General features: G+C 37.2%; 1 protein-coding gene across 2 annotated transcripts; it reads left to right on the top strand.

Moving 5' to 3' along the window:
- Positions 1-1927: 1927 nt before the first annotated feature.
- Positions 1928-22456, top strand: LOC140165795 (V-type proton ATPase subunit E-like). 2 transcript variants are annotated; one of them, XM_072189117.1, is made up of 8 exons: positions 1928-2107; positions 5674-5739; positions 9712-9821; positions 11533-11758; positions 14769-14863; positions 15612-15699; positions 16833-16910; positions 18703-22456. In XM_072189117.1, the coding sequence occupies exons 1-7, from the start codon at positions 2075-2077 to the stop codon at positions 16893-16895; spliced, it is 681 nt and encodes a 226-aa protein (XP_072045218.1). In that variant the 5' UTR covers positions 1928-2074; the 3' UTR covers positions 16896-16910; positions 18703-22456. The 2 variants fall into 2 exon arrangements, with proteins under 2 accessions (XP_072045218.1, XP_072045217.1); XM_072189116.1 differs by lacking the exon at positions 16833-16910 and having other exon boundaries at positions 18703-22455.
- The last annotated feature ends 233 nt before the right edge of the window (positions 22457-22689 follow it).

Here is a 22689-nt window from a genome sequence, read left to right on the forward strand (position 1 = left end):
GATGACTGTATCTTGTACAGGCAAATTGAAAACATCCAAGACAGCCTTGACCTCCAAAAAGATATTGATCGCTTGTGTAAGTGGGAAAAGCGTTGGCAGATGAAGTTTAACAAGTCCAAATGCTACGCTATGAACATCACCCATAAGAAAAATTTGCTCCAGACAAGTTATAAGATGGGTGATACCATCTTAGAAACAGTGACAAATCACACCTACTTGGGAGTAGAAATAAACAATAAATTGAGCTGGGCAAACCATATACAAAAAGTCACATCAAAAGGAAACCAAATTCTTGGTTTGCTGCGTAGAAACCTCTACAGCTGTTCAGCTGAAGTGAAATCCGTGGCATACAAAACTTTAGTTAGGCCGCGGTTAGAGTACTGCGCATCAATCTGGGATCCATATCAGAAAGACTACAAACTCCAGTTAGAAGGGGTTCAACGTCGTGCCGCCAGATTTGTTTTAAACAATAACAAGAGGAAGGAGAGTGTCACTAAAATGCTTTCTCAACTTGAATGGGAGCCTCTGGAACACCGTAGAGCAGCCCAGAGGCTAACACTTCTGTACAAGTCTGTCAACAAGTTAATTGCCGTCGACACCAGTCATTACCAATCCAAAGTTCAAGGGGTCACCACAAGAAAACAAGCTTCCACTGCATTTGTCAAAATACCTGCGCTTAAAGACTGTTACAAATATTCGCTATTCCCAAGAACATTTGCTGAATGGAATAGATTATCACCCGATGTTCGGGAGGCACCATCTTTAGGAACTTTCAAGACAAAACTTCAGGCAGTCAATATTGGGACAAGCGGCTAGGGGACGCAGGGGTAACCTTGTCAATCAATGGTTATTCTATTGTCCACCAAAGTTAAGCTTATGATATCACCATTATGTTTATATGAATTATATCCATGATCAATCCAATCGATAGGCAATTATCCCCAGAGGACCACTGTGCGAAATTGACCAAGTTTAACGTGTGCGCATAAATCTGCATGGAATAAAAGTTAAATAATTATAAACTACTAGTATTACAATTTGAAATATAAAAAAAATTTATAATAATGAAAAATCATCACAATGTTATAATAATGATAAAAATAATAACTTTTATGTTAAATCATTGACCATTTGTAATATAAAGCTACCAAGTAATCTACATTTTAATGTGAAGGTCTGAAAGGCAATCCCGGCAAACACAAAACATTTTTGGTTTTGGGTTTTCGGTTTTGGTAAAAACGTTTTAATAATAAATGTCGGGTTAAATAAAGGTCATGAAAACATTTTAAAACGTTTTGTATGGAAACACACTACAAAAATATTTTTTAAATGTTTTCAAAATGTTATTGAAAAATATTTTCTGCAAACATTTTTTGCTAAATATTTTGTCACCACTTAAATAATGATATGTTTGAGAATATTTGCAGTAAGTTATCAAAAATGTTTTTTAATGTTATGAAAGTTTTATTCCCTTTATATACCCTTTATATAACCCGACATTTAAATATTTTCTGGTAAACTTTTTTAACCTTTTGCGAATGATGTCGAAAACTCGAAAAAAAATTGTATTAAAGTGCGCCGCCGTAGCTTAATTCCATGATCTTGATCCTACTTTTATCGATATACATCGATCACTTATCAGATTAAGTATTGAACACAATAGATGAAGTATTTGATTGACAAGGTTACCCCTGCGTCCCCTAGCCGCTTGTATATTGGGGACGTCATCAAGGGGGCACATTTCAAAAACTAATCGTCATCTGCTCAGTCGCGCCTGCATTATACATCCCACGATTGAGGAGATTATGCAGTAACCACCAGAAGCAGAAGCAGAAGTAACACATCAATTTATTTTTTTGGCCTAATAAAAAAATAGACGACTGGAAAAACACTAACTCTAGAGGTCACGATGGGGGTCAAAGGTTACGGCACTGTCATCACATGACCTTTGCAATTGATGTCGGGATTTTGTGGAAGATCTTGAAAATTTCGTTTGTAAATTGTGTAAATTGCCGGTGTATAATAAGAAATTTAGTTTCATTTTATTATCAGGTGTGTCAAGTAAACATCCAAGATGGCACTGAGCGACGCAGATGTCCAGAAGCAGGTGAGTTTCTTTCAAATTGTTTTAAAATAAAGTGGGCAAAAATGAGATCTACTGAAAAAAAGTGAAGCATAAATAATTTTAAGCTTACACTTCAATGCAGTTCCAATAATCGAAACTCCCGGCTCCGACCGTATGTGTGTGTTTAATGTGCATTCACATACACACTTGGCTGTCGAACTCGAAACGATGAAACGATGAAATCGTTGCTCCAAAAATGTTTGCAAATTACACATATTTTTTTTTTGTACGGTATATGATATAAATCATTTATATCCAGGCTGGACACATCACACTACCGTGTGATGTGTCCAGTTCGTCGCCGAACTTGCATATAAGATGGAGAGCTTAGCATAACGGCCTGCCTATTTACGCTTCCTGAAAACACTCTTGCACATAACATACAAAACCACAAATTCACTAACTTCAACTTGCACTACCGACACCATGAAAAATATTTTAATTATTACCGATCCTTCAGAATACTTGCAAATATTGGCAGTTTCATAAAATCCTGCTGCTGAAAATCGTAAATTCCACAATCTTCTGTCAGATCCAGGTCAGTAGTCACAGGTGGGCGAATCTACCAGCGTGACAAGACCAGAGATAATAAAAAGGATGAGGGGCCACGCCGTACAAATAGCTAGCCTGATTGGCAAGCGTAAATGGCCAGATCTTCTCGGTCGTGTATGATGAGTAGAGACCATAGAGCCCTATATAGGGCTCTGTGGAAAAAGCAGTTCCTAATTTTGAAGCCATGGATAATATATTCATTTATCACGAGAACCATATTTTTGTACCAATCACAGAACAGAATTTCACTTACTCACAGCTGTCAATCATTCTTGTGAAACGTAAGCTCCGCCTAGTATCAAGGTCTTCTTCTGCGCATTGGTTGTGCGCATTAACTAGCCTCCAGCACAAATCCTGTGCACACGATCAGGTTGGATGGGCGGTTTACACCTGGTTTACACAATAGGAACTGCGATGCATCCTAAACTGGATCGTTTCCGTGTATTCGCATTGCATGGTGGGTAATCGCCTGCCAGTTTGCGTAGCTCCACGTTCACAACAGTTTAAAATCAACACAGGTAAATCCATATAAAAATTAACATGGACACAAAATTGACATAGCTTATGTAATTCAAATAATAAAATAATAAAATGTAATATTATCATGATAGATGCACGTTTTATTAAAACTTGAAAAAAGATTATTAAGTCCAATAATTTGTTTGTGTTAGCTTGCACGAGTCACAAAATGGCGACCCATCACGCATTTTCTGCATGTGCCGACATTAGTAACTCATAGTGACTGTCCTCAAACTAAGCGCCAGTGTGTCTCAGGCCTGATAACGACCCCAGGTAATTTTATGCAGAAAGTTTTCTTGCGAACAGCTGCAGGTGACAATTAAACAATGAACACGGCTTGTTTATGTACATGCGTGGGGAGGCTCGTACGTCAGCTGGCGTGTTTTGGACATGTTCGGCGTAAAAAAGTGTCGTTTTTCTTCATGAAAAATACCAGCGATGACCAGTTTTTTGTGGGCTATTTGATTTACAGGTATGTCGGTTCGTCATAGGGTAGAAATGATAGCTGTACAATTTGTATAACATACAGTTTAACATAGGCCTAAACATTTATGGGCACAAATCGACCTTCCGTATTATGCACAAGTATGTGGAAGTGGCAGGCATATAAATCATTTTTCACCACAAAATAATATGATATGAAAAACACAGGTGAGCAATGTATGAATATATGGAGAGGTCAAACAGGTTGTTAATTATTGTCAAATTTAATATTTTGCGACATTTATAATGAAAACAATTAACACTGAAGACACCCTATGGAACCTGCTACAACTTGAGAACAAGTCCTCAAACGTTCGAAATTTGTAGTTACTACAACTGACTTCAATGTTCTTCAACAATGTTCCCCTTATTTTATCTTAAATGTCATCATCACGAACGTGGGTTATGTAACAAAATGAGTCATGACTCGAGATCATGAGATGAGTCGAGCGAGAGACTGCATCTTTCATCTTTGAAAGTCATTCATAATTCCTTGCACACCATACATGTAATTGATGTGAATGCTTGGGCTTGCTTGTAAGTGTCATGGTGTGGTTGGTTTTCTGGTTGTGTCGGTTCGGGCATTTTTAAAGCTTTTTGTGCCATTTTATTTGGGGGGGGGATCATGCTTTTTGATTTGGAAATCTTATTTTTAGCACTTTGTGGAGTTACAGTAGGGTGGTCACATGAAAATTTCAAACCCACCCCTGGAATTACTTTTTCTGTCAGGATTGTTCCTGCTGCAAAATGATTTAAAAAACCTCTTGAATCAACTCAATCGGACAATCCGTTGCGAAGATACAGCCTTTTAAAGATTCACAAAATTGGCCATTTTTACCCCATTTTTAGGAAAATCATGATTTTGTCATAAATTTGCATATTCACGGAGCGATAATTGTGGGAATAAAGCCAAAGAAGGCACGAGATGTATTGTTTTTGTTTATTTAATGTTCATTTATGCAAATATTAAAAATCCAGGGTCATAATTGCTATATTTGCTTCTTTGTAAACAACATTTTTAAAATGGCTGAAATCGCAAAAATAACTCTTTTGCCAGGACTTTTAAGGTAAATATATGTGATTTTCACCGTTGAGGCGCTATTATGTGCCAATTTTGACCTTCAAAGGCCTGTATTTCCTAAACTACACAACCAAATTGTCTGATTTTTGCACAGGATTTTGCTCTGAGTGAGGGTCTAGATTGTAAAACTGAATATAGCATAATTGTACATCTTTGGGAAAATAGTTTTATTTGATGACAAACAATTATTTTGTGCGTAACTTTTTTATGCGTGACCGTACAAAAATGCTATATTCACCTTCATTACGAGCAGAATATTTTCTATCTAATTAGGTAGTCGGGTTTGCACAGAAGTTACTAGGAGATAAATTATATGGAATTCAAAATGCCCAAAAGTTTTCCAACTGCTGCAGAATCTGTTACATTTTCACCATACATTTGTGTATGTAGGCAGGGGTACACACAATAGCTAGCATTGTGGCCACCCTAGTTACAGTCAAAAATGAGGGAAAACCAATATTTGATCAATATTAAATCAATATCGGTAAGTCCAGTAACTATTTGCCTTGAGTTGCTAAATTTTCAGTGCAGTAGTTGTAGTCCTTGCCCCTATAAATATGCATATCTTACTTGTCACCAATGCGCTATAATTTTTGAGAAAAATGCAAAAATAGACACAAAATTGGCCAAGGGTGTAGTACCCCCTGAACAGAAGACAGTAATTAGCAATAAAATGATACTTTACTTCATGCAATAGGTTATAAAGTACTACCGGTACTTTCAACTTAAATTTGATGTCTGAACACAAAAAATAAAAATATTTTTTAACTATTCCACCTTATTTCATACACCCCATTCACAACATGACCATGACCACATCTGCAAGCTATTCTTGTTCAGTTGAATCAGTTCAATTTTGTGTTAAATTAAACAATTTTAAAACTGTAATCATTTTACATCATTTTCCTTACAGATCAAGCATATGATGGCCTTCATTGACCAGGAAGCCAGAGAGAAAGCTGAAGAAATAGAAGCCAAAGTGAGTCATTTTCTTCTTGGACATATTCTTACCAGAAACATTAGATTGTTAGTAGCTATTGGTAAAATCTTAGTTGACAGCTGGTAGTGTGTAAGTGTTTATCAAAATCACACTTCTGTGATCTTTTTTATAAAACATGTTTTATTTAAACATTTAAATGTTACAAGTTACACAGTAAATTGTATAAATTGGGGGAATAATTAGATTTTTACAAGCCGACGTCAAACGTCGGCTTGTGCTGTCTCTTCCCAACAGAGTCTTAGCCAGAAATCAGAAACCACCCGTCCAAGCAGATACCAAAATTTGACCCTCAAATATGTGACCGTCCACCACGAATGAGCCGTAAATGTCCTCAATTGTATTCTGAGTTACAGTGTAAAATGGGCATGAAGGTCATATTCATAGGTATTTCAATTTGGTGCTACGTGTATCTCATTAAATGAGGTACACGTAGCACCAAATTGAGGTACCTATGAATACGACCTTCATGCCCATTTTACACTGTAACTCAGAATACAATTGAGTACATTTACGGCTCATTCGTGGTGGACGGTCACATATAAAACAACTTGTCTATACCCATGGAAGGGTCACTGGGGTCAAATATGTCCTGATTTGGCCTTTACATGTCATTCTGAATTAGTCTCAAATTCATATAACCTGAAAATCATCTGTTTTAGAGCTATCACATCTGTAAAATCCATTAAATCCACCCGTCTAAAATTAGATTAGCCCGTCTCAAAGACTGGTGGACGCATGGCTGGCTAAGACCTTGCTTCCCAATTCTTCTTCTTACCTAGCTGGGGGGTTTACACCCCCCAGATAGGTACTGTAATGCTATCCGATCTTTCTTCTTTCTGGCAATAAATTTCAAAATGCTTCTCCTACATGTTACACCCTACAGTTACGTAACTTGCACATATGTATCGGCTATATCCAGTGCCCGTAGGGTCTAAACAGAATTGGGGTAAATGGTCATTAACCCTAACAGAACTAGGACTCGCTAAAGCTCACTATTAAAACCACTCTGCGTGCATGCATTCCACGGGACTTGATGACGCAATCAGACCAAGTCATACATACCCAGGGAATCGTTGGCCGGGCCGACGTCACCTGTGTAGCTACATACTGGGGATCTTCTGCGTGGCATGCAAGGGGTCTGAGGTTCGAATCCCGGGGGTGCCAAGTGACTTTCTTCTTCATCTTCTCTCCTTTTTCGTTCCTTCTTTCCCTTCCGATAGCCAAAAAACCACGGGTAGGGTTAGGGTTAGTGACCATGCATATTTTTCCTATATGCCTCCTTAACCCTAACAGAACTAGGACTCACTAAAGCTCACTATTAAAACCACTCTGCGTGCATGCATTCCACGGGACTTGATGACGCAATCAGACCAAGTCATACATACCCAGGGAATCGTTGGCCGGGCCGACGTCACCTGTGTAGCTACATGCTGGGGATCTTCTGCGTGGCATGCGAGGGTCCGAGGTTCAATCCCGGGGTGCCAAGTGACTTTCTTCTTCATCTTCTCTCCTTTTTCGTTCCTTCTTTCCCTTCCGATAGCCAAAAAACCACGGGTAGGGTTAGGGGGGCATTTCCTGTATTTAACCAAATACCTTCAAAATGCTTCTTCTGCCACATATTATATAGTACAATGATGTCATTTGCATATATGCATTGGCTATACCACATGCCTATAACTTGCATACAGAATTGGGGTCAAAGGTCATTAAGGGAGTAAAATCTATTTTGCATTATCTGGACATATGTAAGGGGTATGGGGCTCAAACTCGGTGACAACAAATCTCATGACCAGGGGAATATTTTGCAGGGGTCAGGTCAAAGGTCATGCAGAGGTCAAATTTTAGAAATGCATTTCATGGACATCTGTATGGGGCTCAAACTTGGTGACAACAAACTTAATGATCTGGGGAACATTTTGGAACACTTGGCAGGGGTCAGGTCAAAGGTTATCTGGGGTCAAATCTTATATAATTTCATTTTCTGGATATCTGTAAGAGGTATGGGGCTCAAACTCAGTGACAACAAATCTCATAATCAGGGGAACAAACATTTTGCAGGGGTTAGGTCAAAGTTCATGTAGAGGTGAAATCTTAGACATGTATTTTCTGGACATATATATGTAAGGGATACGGGGCTCAAACTCAGTGACAACAAGCTTGTGACCAGGGGAACATTTTGCAGGGGTCAGGTCAAAGGTCATTTGGGGTCAATCTTAAAATTGCATTTTCTGGACATCAGTAAGGAGTACGGGACTCAAACTTGGTGACAACAAACCTCATGACGGAACATTTTTGGAACATTTTGCAGGGGTCAGATACCTCCACAACACCAACACGCCCCAGCTAGGTTTGTGGTCTATGACCACCATTTGCCACTAGTTCTTCTTCTTCTTTCTTCTGGCAACCGCAATCAACTGCATGTAGCTCCGCAAGGGCTTGACAGATTTCAACCAAACTTGACCCAAAAGACCACTGGGCTAGGCCAAACCTTCCATTTGACTTTGACCTTGCTGTGACCTTTGACCTAGCTATAATGGTCAAAAATGTGATTTCACAAAAAATGCTACGAGTAAGTTTCCTTCCACAAATTTCATGCGATGAGGACATAGTTATATCATGTGACTCAACTTTAGTCGGTGTCTATAGGGTGTGCTCAGATAAGGGGTCAAAGGTCATTAAGGGGTCATTTCCGGTCAAAGTCTAAAAATATTCAAAAAATCACCGTCTTTACAAATTACATAGCAGAGAGTCGCCATTAGCACACATGCATCGCTACTAGCCAGGGTCTTTAGGATGCCTACAGTTTTGGGGTCAAAGGTCATTAAGGGATTACTTCTGGTCATTAACCAAAATTATCAAAAATGTTCAAAAATTTTTTATCTCAAAATGTAAACAAACCAGAGTAATATAACCATCAATCATACATGAATCAGTGTTACCTGATGTATGCATGGTATTTTTATTTTGGGGGTCAAAGGTCATTAAGGGGTCACTTCCTGTTTTAGCTAAATAACTTCAAGAATTTTTATCTCGACAACTGAACATGTTAGAATGTTAATTAAAATTGGAACAATGCATTTTGTCGGTGTACATAAGTTGTTTTTTTCCATTGAGGTCAAAGGTCATTAAGGGGGTCAAAAGGTCAATCAAAAATTAAAAAAAAATCAAAATCCATGTTTAAGTTCCGATTAAACTGAAATTCACCAGGAATATTTCTTATGACATCCTTCTTACGACATTCTAAACACGTTAAAAATATTTATGACCCCAAAGGTCAAAGTTTAGGGGTCAAAGATCAAATTGCGGCTTGTACTCAGATTCTGTTGACTCTAGTTCATTCTGTGTTAAATCATTGAGGCAGGCATTAAAAGAATATGTTTCCAAATTTTGAGTTGTATTGCTCCAGCGATTTTGATATGAGAAGCAAAAACATGTATAACAATGCCCCATAGGATAGTACATATGTCGGGTTGTGGTTACACAAATCACCACGGTTTTGTTCACACCATCTAAACGAAGCATCTTGGGCGATACCAAGATTCCGAATCCGAAGTATGGGGAGGAAACTGTCAATCAGGTCACACCTAGATTAATTAAATCAAATGTGTCCTGTACATGCAGGCAGAAGAAGAGTTAAAGATAGAGGAAGTTCATCTTGTGCAGTACCGGGTAGCAACATCTCAAGAGTAAATTATATAATTCTCTCTACAATGTGCATTGTACATCATTATAGTCTGTCCACTATGAGATGGCACATGACCTTTGGAAAAGTACACAGGTCCCCAGGGGAGACAAGACAAAGATCAAATGCTATACAAAACTTTTGGAAAATGTGTGGTAGCTTTAGTGAATGTTGCCACAACTTGAACATGACCTTTTTGAAACAAAATTAGGGTCATGTGCCATCTTATACTGAATAGACTATAAAATCTTTGTGTTTTGTACTTGCAGGCAGAGGAAGAGTTTCAGATTGAGAAAGGTCGTCTTGTGCAACAGCAGCGTCTCAAGATCATGGAGCATTACGAAAAGAAAGAGAAGAACTTGGATTTGCAAAAGAAGATGTGAGTATACAATCATTGATGAATTTTTCAAGTAAAAATTAACAACTCCCAGTACCACCCAGGCAAGAGAATGAACCCCGATGAAACAAAAAAAATGTGACAGTGTACCCGGTATGAAATTATCAAATGGCAGCAAACAGGCTGAAATTTGAATATGTGGAAATTTTAACATTAATAAATTTACTGGATTCAGGTTTTAAAAAAAGGTTAAGGAGTCTAACCTGCATTTTTTGCAGGATGTAGTGCCCGTCTCTCTTTTGTTTGCGATAAGGTCAAACTCCATGAAATATTGCTGTGAGGAGATCGCCACACCTCCTACGTACCGTCCCAGCATTTAAGGGCTCATATTGAAATACCCTACCACATTTTCACACAGAAAGAAGGCAGAAAGCTTGGTTCGGTCAGGAAAGCGCGCTCCTAATTTACATTGTGTAAGTGGCTAATTGCAGTGTTATAATCACACAGGATTTTAACAAAAGAAGGCTTGCACAGGAAAGCTGCAGGATGGTGCACACCTTCCTGTGTAAGGGAATTTCAAAAAGAGCCTTAAGAATGCCGGTACCCATTTATACACTTAGGTGGAGACTGGAGAGGAGTAATCAAGATAAAGTGACTTACTCAAGGGCACAACTACGATGGTGTCGCCAGGGCTTGAACCTGAAACTTTCCGATTATGAGTCGGGAGCCCGTTCCGCTCGGACACCCTGCTCCCAAATTTAGGTTGAAACCTTTAAATTATCATGCCTGACAACCAGGCATGTGAGGTCACCCTTTACAATGATAATTGGTATCCTCTAGTTACAGAGAAATTTCTACCATATTAAATTGAAATAATATTTAGCAGTTAGTAATATTTCATATCATGATCATAAACATATGCTAGGCCTGCTAAGAATACGCGATTTTGGAGGCCAAAAAACGCACCCCGATTTTCCAAAAAACGCAAAAATCCGCGATTTCCCGCCAAAAACCCAAAATCTAAAAAAAAAAAAAAAAAAAAATTTTTTTTTTTGTTGTTATTTTGCTTTTTTGTTTTCTTTCTTTGTACATTACTATCTTAAGTATGATAAAAATATGATTTAAAAATTAAAAAAATTAGAAAAAAAAAAAAAAAAAAAAGAAAATTAAAAAATAAATAAAATAAAAAATTGCATTTTTTTAAAAATATTTTGCGGATTTAGAGAGTCCCTTGACCTAGAGTGAGGTACTGCAATCATTTGTGGTTGATTTTAAAAAAATTGGAAAAAAGATACAAAAAAATTACAAGTTTGTATCCAAAGCTGGGACGATTTGTAACTTGTGTTCACTGCATAGTCTATTGAAGATATAAAAATGCATTGGTTTTGTACACAAGTCTATATCTTAGATAGATTTCAGAAGTGAACACAAGTTACAAATTGGTCCCATTTGGATACAAACTTGTAATTTTTTTGTATCTTTTTTCAATTTTTTTTTTTTTTTTTTTTTTTTTTTTTTTTTAAATGATGGTAGCACTTGATGTTAGGTCAGGGACTCTCCAAATCCGCGAAAAAAAAATTAAAATCATAAAAAAAAAAAAAAAAAAAATTTTTTTTTAGATTTTTCAAAATGTCAAAAACGCAATTGGAGCCAAAATACGCAAATTGCGGCGCAAATAACGCAATTGCGTATTCTTAGCAGCCCTAACATATGCTATAATGAACATGTTTTATGTCTCGCTCCCGTTATTTAGTCAGCAATCCAATATGATGAACCAAGCCAGATTGAAAGTACTGAAATGCAGAGAAGATCATGTGCAGGGTCTACTGGAGGAAGCCAGACAAAGACTCGGCGAGGTTGTCAAAGATCGAGCTAGATACGGACAGATGCTGAAAGGTCTTATTGCTCAGGGACTGTACCAGATGCTGGAGCCAAAGGTCATCATCAGGTGTAAGGAAAGGGATGTTAGTCTTGTACAGGTAAGCATTGGCGTGTCATGTCTGCTCCTACCCAGGTGGGGGGGGGCTGAAGAAAAGGTAAATTTTGCAGCCCCTTCATCAACAGCCCAAAATGTTTGACCCAATTTTTTTTTTGGTTTGAAAAAGTGAAGAGCAAAAAAACAAAAAGGAGTATTATAGGCTCTAGTGACCTAAAAGCAAACAATTTTGATGTATAGTTCCATTGGTTTCACAATTTTGTTAAACCTTTGTCATAATTTTTCTGCCCTTTTTTTTCTTTAATAACTCTTTTTGCCTCCCCTTCTTCTTTCGCCGCCCTTTTTTCCCCCATCCCCTGCTTTTGCCCCAAAGACCCCAAAAAAATATTACATGCATGGGTAAGTGTAGACTTGACTTACTCCCTATTCCAGAAAAATACAGCACTAATTTGGGGGGGGGGGATTAAAAACTAATTATCCTCTTTTGCCAAATGAAACATTTGGAAATATATGGGCCAAAAACATGTGTTTTAAGGTGTTTTTTGTATGACTGTGATAATCAAGCCCAAAGACTTGTAGTAGGCTAATTTTAGGTTATGCATTCTAACTTTTGGAAAACATATTTTCTTATATAACCAGTTATGCAGTTGTGCCAAGTCTTTGAATTGTGTTACTGCAATTGTAAGAAATGATGCAAAATTGCATGTTTTTGGCCCATTTTCTCTCAAATTACAAAACTATTAAAATTTTACTTTTATTGCCAGTTAGAACTAACTAAAAGGTTCAGATTTAGCTGTTTTATTTGGTGAACAAGATAATATTTTTGTAATAAAAAAGTAGTTACTTTTCTGGAATAGACTGGCATTTTCGGGCGGGGTAGCGAGATTATATTACCCGGGTAGGAAATACCCTAGTAAAGTGTTTGGATGCGAGCCGTTAGACCAATAGGCCTATAAAATAAACGCCGTGTCAGACAAAAGTCTTTGAACATGGCAAAAGTTCAAGTCAGCAAGAACATCTAAATCCAGCGATGCTGAGGTCTTCATCAGTGCTCGGGCCCCAGTAAAAATTAGAAATACTTGGAAAACCACTTTTATCACCTACTATGCGTGCCGACGTAGCAACCTTGTCTTCTAGGAAATACCCTGCCCGGTACTCGAAATTCCAAAAAAAAAAAAAAAAAATGACATGAATACAAAGTATCAATTTTCATATTAAAAATACAAAATATCTTGAATTTTTTTTTTTTTTTTTTTTTTTTAATTTGGTGCCAATTACCCGCTCGAAAAATGCGCTGGTACCGGGTACAAAATTACCGAAAATGCCAGGCCTAATACACACACCGTTAGAAATAGGATAGGTCTTCTGACCAAAACCCCTGAAAGTCAAACCATCTAAACAAAATATCTTGAGCGCTAAATTTTACTGTGGTAATGAGAAAAATATATAAGCTTTACTACCAAAATCTCGGGTTTATGAAGAAAGTGGGGGTGAAGCTGTCGATCGGGTCACCCGTTTGTGAGATTAACCCTAACACCCGAAAATACCACAAAATACTACAATGAAAAATTCTGCGCATGCATGAATCCCAGGGTCTGCGATGATGCAATCACCCTTAGTGTTATATGCTCATGGAATTGCTGGCCGGGCAGCAATAACCCGTGCAGCTAGCGGTCCGTGATTGTGTGGTTGGCATGCGGGGGGTCAAAGGTTCGAATCCCGGGGGTGCCAAGTCAAAAATTCTTCTTCTTCTTGACTTTTTCGTATCTTCTTTGACTTCCGATATCAAAAAGCAGGGTTCAGTGTTAGGGTTAATTAAGATGTATTTTTCCAGATTAGAGCCTATGTTAACCCTAACACCCGAAAAAATTCTGCGCATGCATGAATCCCAGGGTCTGCGATGACGCAATCACCCTAAGTGTTATATGCTCAAGGAATTGCTGGCCGGGCAGCAATAACCCGTGTAGGTAGCTACCGGTCCGTGATCGTGTGGTTGGCATGCGGGGGGGTCAAAGGTTCGAATCCCGGGGGTGCCAAGTCAAAAATTCTTCTTCTTCTTGACTTTTTCGTATCTTCTTTGACTTCCGATATCAAAAAGCAGGGTTCAGTGTTAGGGTTAATTAAGATGTATTTTTCCAGATTAGAGCCTATGTTAACCCTAACAGCCGAAAATACCACAATGAAAAATTCTGCGCATGCATGAATCCCAGGTTCTGCGATGATGCAATCACCCTAAGTATTATATGCTCACGGAATTGCTGGCCGGGCATCAATAACCTGTGTAGCTACCGGTCCGTGATCGTGTGGTTGGCATGCGGGGGGTCAAAGGTTCGAATCCCGGGGTGCAAAGTCAAAAATTCTTCTTCTTCTTGACTTTTTCGTATCTTCTTTGACTTCCGATATCAAAAAGCAGGGTTCAGTGTTAGGGTTAATTAAGATGTATTTTTCCAGATTAGAGCCTATGTTAACCCTAACACCCGAAAAAATTCTGCGCATGCATGAATCCCAGGGTCTGCGATGACGCAATCACCCTAAGTGTTATATGCTCACGGAATTGCTGGCCGGGCAGCAATAACCCGTGTAGGTAGCTACCGGTCCGTGATCGTGTGGTTGGCATGCGGGGGTCAAAGGTTCAATCCCGGGGTGCCAAGTCAAAAATTCTTCTTCTTCGTATCTTCTTTGACTTCCGATATCAAAAAGCAGGGTTCAGTGTTAGGGTTAATTAAGATGTATTTTTCCAGATTAGAGCCTATGTTAACCCTAACACCCGAAAATACCACAATGAAAAATTCTGCGCATGCATGAATCCCAGGGTCTGCGATGATGCAATCACCCTAAGTGTTATATGCTCACGGAATTGCTGGCCGGGCAGCAATAACCTGGGTAGCTACCGGTCCGTGATCGTGTGGTTGGCATGCGGGGGTCAAAGGTTCAATCCCGGGGTGCCAAGTCAAAATTCTTCTTCTTGACTTTTTCGTATCTTCTTTGACTTCCGATATCAAAAAACAGGGTTCAGTGTTAGGGTTAATATTCTTGTTCTGTTTCTTTCTCAGGAAAATATAAACAATGCTTTAGCCGACTACAAAGCTGCAACCAACAAAACTTGTGATGTTTCCATTGATACACAACACTACCTGGGACCTGAAGTGTAAGTAGCGAGGCAAACTAAGACAAAAAAAGTTTCGCTTGTCCTGAGCTTATGTCCTCACCCAACCGAAACCGTCTTCTACAGAGTGGAGAACAAACAAACAATTTTTTAGAGATTCAGCATGTATGTACATGATCCACCAGTGGATCTTCTGCGACCCCTACGCAGAACTTCCGATAGTGGATTAACTGTGCACGGTGGACGCAAAAAATCTACAGTCATATGTTCTGCGCACGTGTGTTGAAACAACCCTCCGTATATAGGCGCCGGTGGATAATTTCTGCGCACGGTTGCAGGGAATCCACTGACGGATTTTTGGCGCACGTTATAAACTTCTCTTAAATTCTTATGAACTAATATAGGCCTACCCTAAAATGTTTAATAAGAGATAAGAAAAAGAGTAGAAAGTAAGAAATATTATATATATTTTTAGAGTAATTTTAGAGTAATTCTGCGCACGTTTGCAGCGAATCCACTGGCGGACTATATATGTAATCTGACGCATGTCTTTGGTATGTTTGATTGAAATTTGAAAACTTGAGACATATTTGAAGAGTCACAGAGGGCCAAACACATTTATGTGATTGAGGGCCAAAATACACGTTGTTGTGCTATGTTTACTGTACATTTGAGAGCTGCCCCAGGAGCCGATCCACCATTGGTCTGTGAGTCAGATCAGGCCCTTGGGCTGCCCATTGAGAGTGTGTTGATGTGTGATGTGTTATTTCATTGTCTTTTTAACTTTTAGGACTGGTGGTATAGAATTATCAGCCCCTAATGGCAAGATTAAGATCACAAACACATTGGAAAGTAGACTAGATCTTATTAGTAGACAGGTAAGCACAGAATTGCAAACTTTGTGTTGCAATTTTTTTTTAATTTTTAAAAGGGTGTCTTATTACTTTTTGGTTAAAGGCTTATTCAGTGATTTTCTGTGCAAAATATTTTGCACCCTGACCAATCAACAATTATATATAGGCCTATTTGATCACAATATATCATGTCCATTGCATAAAACATAGGAATGGGCACTGTGCCACAAGTGGCATGTGCTGCTATAGTAGGAATTCCAATGTAGCTTTCAATAATGTGACGTTTTTATTGCGTACACTGTGCGATATACGACAGCGTGTGCGATTGTGCGTGAGTAATGCAGACGTGAATCCAACCATGCCAACGCACTTGTGGTTGTATTCAATGTTGTGCGTTTGTGTTGTAGTTGGATCGAATACAGCTGTTGAAAGCTGCGTTCATTCAATTGGAATTCCTACTATAGTTACTGATCCCTGTCCTAAATGGGCTGTTGGGGAGCATGAGCATACAAACATTTGTGGTGCTAAGCTCGCATTTCGAAGTTTGGGAAGTACATGTTAAAACAATACAGAGTTACACTATCCCCTCCCACGATATATCGACGACAGTCAGTACAGTAAATAAGGTAGCAGGCCATATATAATGACTTATAGCTGAAGTGGCCGTAGGTTACGAAAATCAAGGTCACCATAATGACTAAGATAATTTTGAGATATTGGTGATGGCAAATAATGCAGAAATAACCAAGTTAAGAAAGTAAAACCTTATTCATTTTGCTGACTGTATGATGTATAGAGACATACTATGACGAGTCTTCATTCTCTGGTCTAATTACCGTAAAAACTTGATAGTTTGCATATGTGCTTACTATCGGGCTTTGGGAAAATAACTAAAATATTACGGGCCTCCTTGTTTTTATGATGTGTTGTCAAAGCCTTTGCAATTGCAATTTTCCACAGAAATGAATAGTAAATTTTTTACAACTAAATAATAAGGGCCTCCCTCACCAAATTTTAAGAAAGTCCGGACGATATACATGTTATTTATTTTACTTGGCCTAAGCTCAATCTTGTATGTTCAATTACAGGGCCTATACAAAATAAGAAAGGGTGTAAATTATCATGTACTTTGTTGCGTTGTATTGTTTGTTTCACAGATGATGCCATTCATCAGAGAGACACTCTTCGGTTCCAATCCTAACCGCAAGTTTGATGAGTGAGAATCGCAGACCCTGGTAGTTCTACATTGTTGCTAACTCTTGTTTATGTTACTAAGGGACCGATCGTTATTTACGGCAGGGGGGGGAATGGGTGTTTTGGCAAAAATATCGACAAAAAATTTCGCGTTCCCCCCTCGCGTCCGCTCAAAATTTTCGCATTCCCCCCCTGTTTTCCCATTTTTCTCCATTTAAAATTTAACAATCCCCCTCCTGGTTCAACTAAAAATTTCAGGTTCCCCCCTCAAGACCACAAAAAATTTCGTGTTCCCCCTAAATTTACCCATTCCCCCCCTGCCATAAATAACGATCGGTCCCTAACAATATCCAAAATTGAATCATGGAAACACTGATTGTTGAAAAAATATTTTTTGAAAGTTCAAATTTGATGTAAATAATTTTTTGATTATTAAAAGGTGTTTTAATAAGCATTTTCCTCCTGTATTTCAATTCTTTTTTTTTTTTTGAAAGTAGTTTTGCATAATTTGCAAGTTATGAATTCTGTTGACAAATTTATCAGTTTATTATTGTTTTATTATTTTAGGGTTATCTTAATATTTGGTTTAGGGCTATGTTTGGATAGAGGTTGGGTTCAGGCTATGTAAACCTGGTTTGTTTTGATATTTGGATTTGTTTAAAAGTTTGGGTTGTGAGATCTTGTGAAAGGATATGGCAAAAATTGTGTGTTGTCGTTCCACCCTATCCATTATGTAATAATGTACTCTATATGCTGATATTTTTGTGAAGGATACATTTGAACATATTCCATGAATGTATTACGGAAACATGGATATAACACCTGAAATTCACTTTGTTTCACATCGAGTGATGTAGGTGCGTATTTGACTAATTGCAGTATTAAATAGCATGTGCCAACCTAGCGTATACACATGTGTACAACTGTTTTTCAGCACACTTGCGGCGCAATCGTGTTAACCCCATGAGAACTACCTGCCGATTGGCCAAGAAGAAGTTTTCATTATCAATTGGACCAATCAAGAGCATTTTCAGAATAATTTCACCACACACAAAAATTGGGGTGAATTATTTGCAAAGCTCCATTCTGATTGGTGATTAAAGTGAAGATATCATGAAATTGACCAATCAGAGGCAATGTTAGATTGGCAGGTAGTGCTCAGAGGGTTAAAGCACCTACCTCACTACCAAAATGAAGGTGAAACAAATTGTAGCAGAGTTTATACTTTTGGAAATTTTGGAAATGACCAACTTCCCTTCATCTAGAAAATCATGAAAACTGTTAATACAAAAGTAACAGCATATAGTATACCAGGTTTCATGACAGTAGCATAGGTTTAATTTATTTTAGATTGCAATTCATTTTATTATCCATTTACAAGATTTTCGTAATCAAAAATGTTTTGTTTTTTTGCACTAACTACATTTATACTTTTTAAATTTTCAAATGTTATACCAAATTTGTATCCACTTAACAAATTTTATTAACTAGTTACCTTTTTTTGCACTATAGTAAATTTATTCTCTTCCAAATTTCAAATGCTATTACAAATTTTATAATTAGTTACCTTTTTTTTCACTATAGTAAATTTATTCTCTTCCAAATTTCAAATGCTATTACAAATTTTATAACTAGTTACCTTTTTTTGCACTCTTCCAAATTTCAAATGCTATTCCAAATTTTAAAAATGTTTCCGCATTTTCGGCAAATTGTTTCATCCACATACAATGTACAGATGCAGATAGCCTAGTGGGCGGCCAACACTCATCCAATAATGTTAACTTACGATATATTAAGCTTTCTAATTTGTTTCATATCTCTTTGTATTTTCAGATGAGCCCAGCAATTCGAGAGACGCTGTTTGGATCCAATCCCAACCGCAAGTTTGACGACTGAGCAGCGGGAGGATGAAACGTATCATTTTATTTTATTTCTCTTATCATTCATCAAAAAAATCAACAGAGATTCTGCAAAAATTCCTATGAAAAATTGTGCAATTTTTATCATGTATAACAAAAAAAGTTGTAATTATGTTTATGAATGGTTTACAATGATATAAATGAGAGCTATGAGCTGTATTCTTAGTTTCAGAGTTAAGGAACTTGTTGAATTACTGTTTACCAAAGTAACTTCTTAAATGCAAGCCATAGCGATATATTTATAAAGCCTCTAACCGGGGCACACATACTAAACATAATTCAATAAGATCGGTTTTGTGCACCAGTGTTTAAAGGAAACAAATTTGGTAATTTTCAAGACATTCAGACTGTAGTTGTTATAGGAATTTACTGAAAAGATAAAATGTATTGATTCGTCGGTCGCAACACATAGTGGCGTAGAGTGATTTTCTAAATTTTCCGTTTCACATAGTGGCGTATAGGTTTCGAGCTAGCTATTATCCTATAATAGTTATTCCTTTTTAACTATTAAAGATACAGTTTAATAGTTTGAACCTTAAACTTCAATTTCAAATGGAATCGGGCCACTGAGAGATAACAGAGGAAAAGTATCGATGCCGTTACTAGTAGCATATCCTTCAAAAACGCGTTTTGCTCGGAAACGTATTTTTTCCTTCACGTCGCCATTATGTGTTGCGACCGACGGATTGATTGTTCATATTCAAACAAAATGATTTGATGTAATATACACCCCTTACAAATGTGTGCGTGGGTATCAGCTGATCAAAATGAGAAGATAGTTGAAGAAATTGAAAATCAATTCAATTGAAATCATTCTTCTTATATGTGAACAATCACTTGTTGCTAATTTCATATGTTTCCTTTATATGTATTACAATTATGACAATTTTGTATCCTTTATTATTATTTGATTTTGTTAACTTGAAACCTGGGCTAAGTAGAGCCCAGTTGGATATGTACATTTGAAAGGTACTTGTGATGTTAGACCAGGGTGCGTAATTTCAATGTTGGGCAGGTAATTTGTGTACGCAGGCCAGTAACTCCAAACAATTAACCCCTGCCTGCAACAGCTAACAAAGTTACAATATGACTAAGTTTGATGTTGGGCAATGGTGGGGTTGTGCTTCCTGTGGCTGAGTCTCTGCTCCGATTCAGGGTTGATCTTTTGAGAAACTTTTGAAATCTAACAAGTATCCGTAGGTAGAGTACATAAAGAACATTGTTTTACAGGAAAATTTGATTAAAAGGCAAGTTCTATTTGGTCAGACTTCATGTCCAGTATTATAAACTTAGTTGTTAGATAATCAATCATTAACCAAAGTAACTCTCTGAAGTCTAAAAATGAATAGGGTTGTAACATGGACTTGACAATTTAACATTATGGGCTCTGGTAGCAACGTTTGGACAGTATTTTTTGTGGGACATGAGAGCACATCAGACATATCGAAATGTCAGATTACAAAGAATGTCCTTCTGATGTCAAATAATTTTGATTTCTTGAAATTATTTGATATCAGAAGGACATTCTTCGTATTCAGAATGCATTCGATATATGTCTCTGGTGTACTCTCAGCTCCCACAAAAAATACTGTCCAAACGTTAATATCCGATTCCTTAAGTGATTTGGAATTATACACATAAAAAATAATTGATTTTTGTGGTTTTTATAAATATAATTTCAGGTCTGACAGATATTGTGGTCAGCCTACAATAAACATAAATGTTATATATACATAGGTGTAAACATTCTTTTAATATGTATGTATAAAACTCTTGCTAAAGATGTGCGACATTTTCATTTTTTGGGAGAGAAGTTTCACTTATTTTATGTTCATAATATCTGAATGTTTTATCATTTTCTTTAGAATATTATCTAGGGGCTAAATATAATGCAATCTGCCGGGTCATAATTTTGTTGAGAATCCAAGAATCGATTCTCATAAAAATTCTTGTAAATAACTTTGCATGAATCAAAGTTGATTCTCGCATACTTTTGTAGTTTACACAGAAGTTTATTGGCAAGAATCGGACGATTCCCGCAAATTTACTCTGCAAGAATCAAGATTGATTTCTGCACAGTGGAACAAAATTCTGACCCTGCATCTGTAGGCATAACCATTATGATTTGTAATGATCATGCTGATAGTTTTGAGCTATAAGGTATTATAGTATTTTATTTTCAAGCAATAATATAGGGATTTGATGATTTGACACAATAAAATTAATTTAAGCACCATTTGGGCTAACAAAAAGAGAGTATATAACAAGAAGTTGTCTTGAGGACAAGGTACTGATATCATCTCAATCATTCCTCAAGAGGAATGGAATTATTATTAGTTAAATGTACTTTTCTGTAATTGTTTTCTTGTCCCCCATTCTGTATACTTACAAAGTACTAAAGTGTATAATATTAAATGTAGAATGTAGAGCTATATATTTATCTATAGGTGGTGACTGTGGTGCTGATAAGGAAAGATGTATAATTTTCACTATGGTGTGTCGGTAAACTAAAATGATGAATTTGTAAGCGCACTCCTGGCGTAGTACGCATGCGATGTCAAGTGTATACCATCCGATCTCGTTCAAAATAATATGCGCTTGACGATTAGCAGTACGCTTATTTTGTAAAAGGGATTCAGCCTCTGATTTTAGATGAGGTAACACACGACATTATACCAATCTGTTGTTTACATAACACTGACAAAATTGTGGCCCAAATAGTTTCCAATAGGTTGCTCAGCTGTATTTGAGTTTGGCAAACCTAATTATTTGGAGAAATGCCTGTTTGATGAATAGATGAACCATGGGGATAAAATCTGGATTCTTCTTTATTCTATCCTTTTTCCCTTACTCGAAACTTGGCCGCAACCTGAAATCTAACTATAACCACCAAAATGCTGTGAAAAATCTGGACTCCAACACTTAACCTTTAACCTTTCACCCTAACTTGAACTGTAGACTACAACACTATGCAGTTTCATTCTGTGTACATTAATTTAATTTGTTATATTGGGTGAAATTGCTTGCTAAGGCTGGGTTCACATAGAAGTATACTATTCGGGTATACGGTGCATGTTTTACAGGTGCACGTTTATAGCTTAAATCGAGCAAGGTAATTTCTTAATACCGGATCACGTAAGAGGGCACTATTCGAAAAGGCCGTATACTTGCGTATAGTATAGTATAGTGGGAATCGTGTGCGTTCAATTTTAGTGCAGCGTATACGTCCTAATTTTAAAACAACCATATGTGGGTAAATTAATTTTTTTAATAGATGCACTATCTAATTCTGCACATTATGACACCTCGTTGAATGCAATGTGGCTCTAAAAGTAAAGTTACAAGCATTTGATTAGACGAAGGTTCAGTTTTAAAATGGGCAAACTGACCTATATGTGCCTGATCGAATAGCGTATGGCGAATAGGTATACTTCTATGTGAACTCGGCCTAATAGTTCAGTAGTAACCACTTCCAGTGCATATTGTGTTAAGAAAAGCAATATTTTTGTGTCTACAAGTAATTATGTGGTAGCATTATATGTATTAAACTGTAATGTAATGATCCTATGTTGATTTGTACCATAGCACCAAGAATTATAATTGTGTATATTGTATAACAAAATAATAAACAAGTATACCAAATACAGAAACAAAATGTTTGATGTTTGCAAGTTGTATTCTTTTCGATTCTGTGTCCAGATCAAAAAGGATAAAAAAATCTGGCCAAATATCTAAATCGCAGAAAAAACAAGATTTTTCATGCCAAATCAGTAAGGGGTATACACATGCAAAAATGTCCACTTGGAGACATTTCACTAAAAAGCTCCATCTAGGCTTTAGGCCATAACCCGCTCTCGTAAGCTTCCAGTTTAGTCACTGGCATACCATTCATTCTGGATTT

This window comes from Amphiura filiformis, chromosome 12, assembly GCF_039555335.1.
Source record: "Amphiura filiformis chromosome 12, Afil_fr2py, whole genome shotgun sequence".
Taxonomy (NCBI): domain Eukaryota; kingdom Metazoa; phylum Echinodermata; class Ophiuroidea; order Amphilepidida; family Amphiuridae; genus Amphiura; species Amphiura filiformis.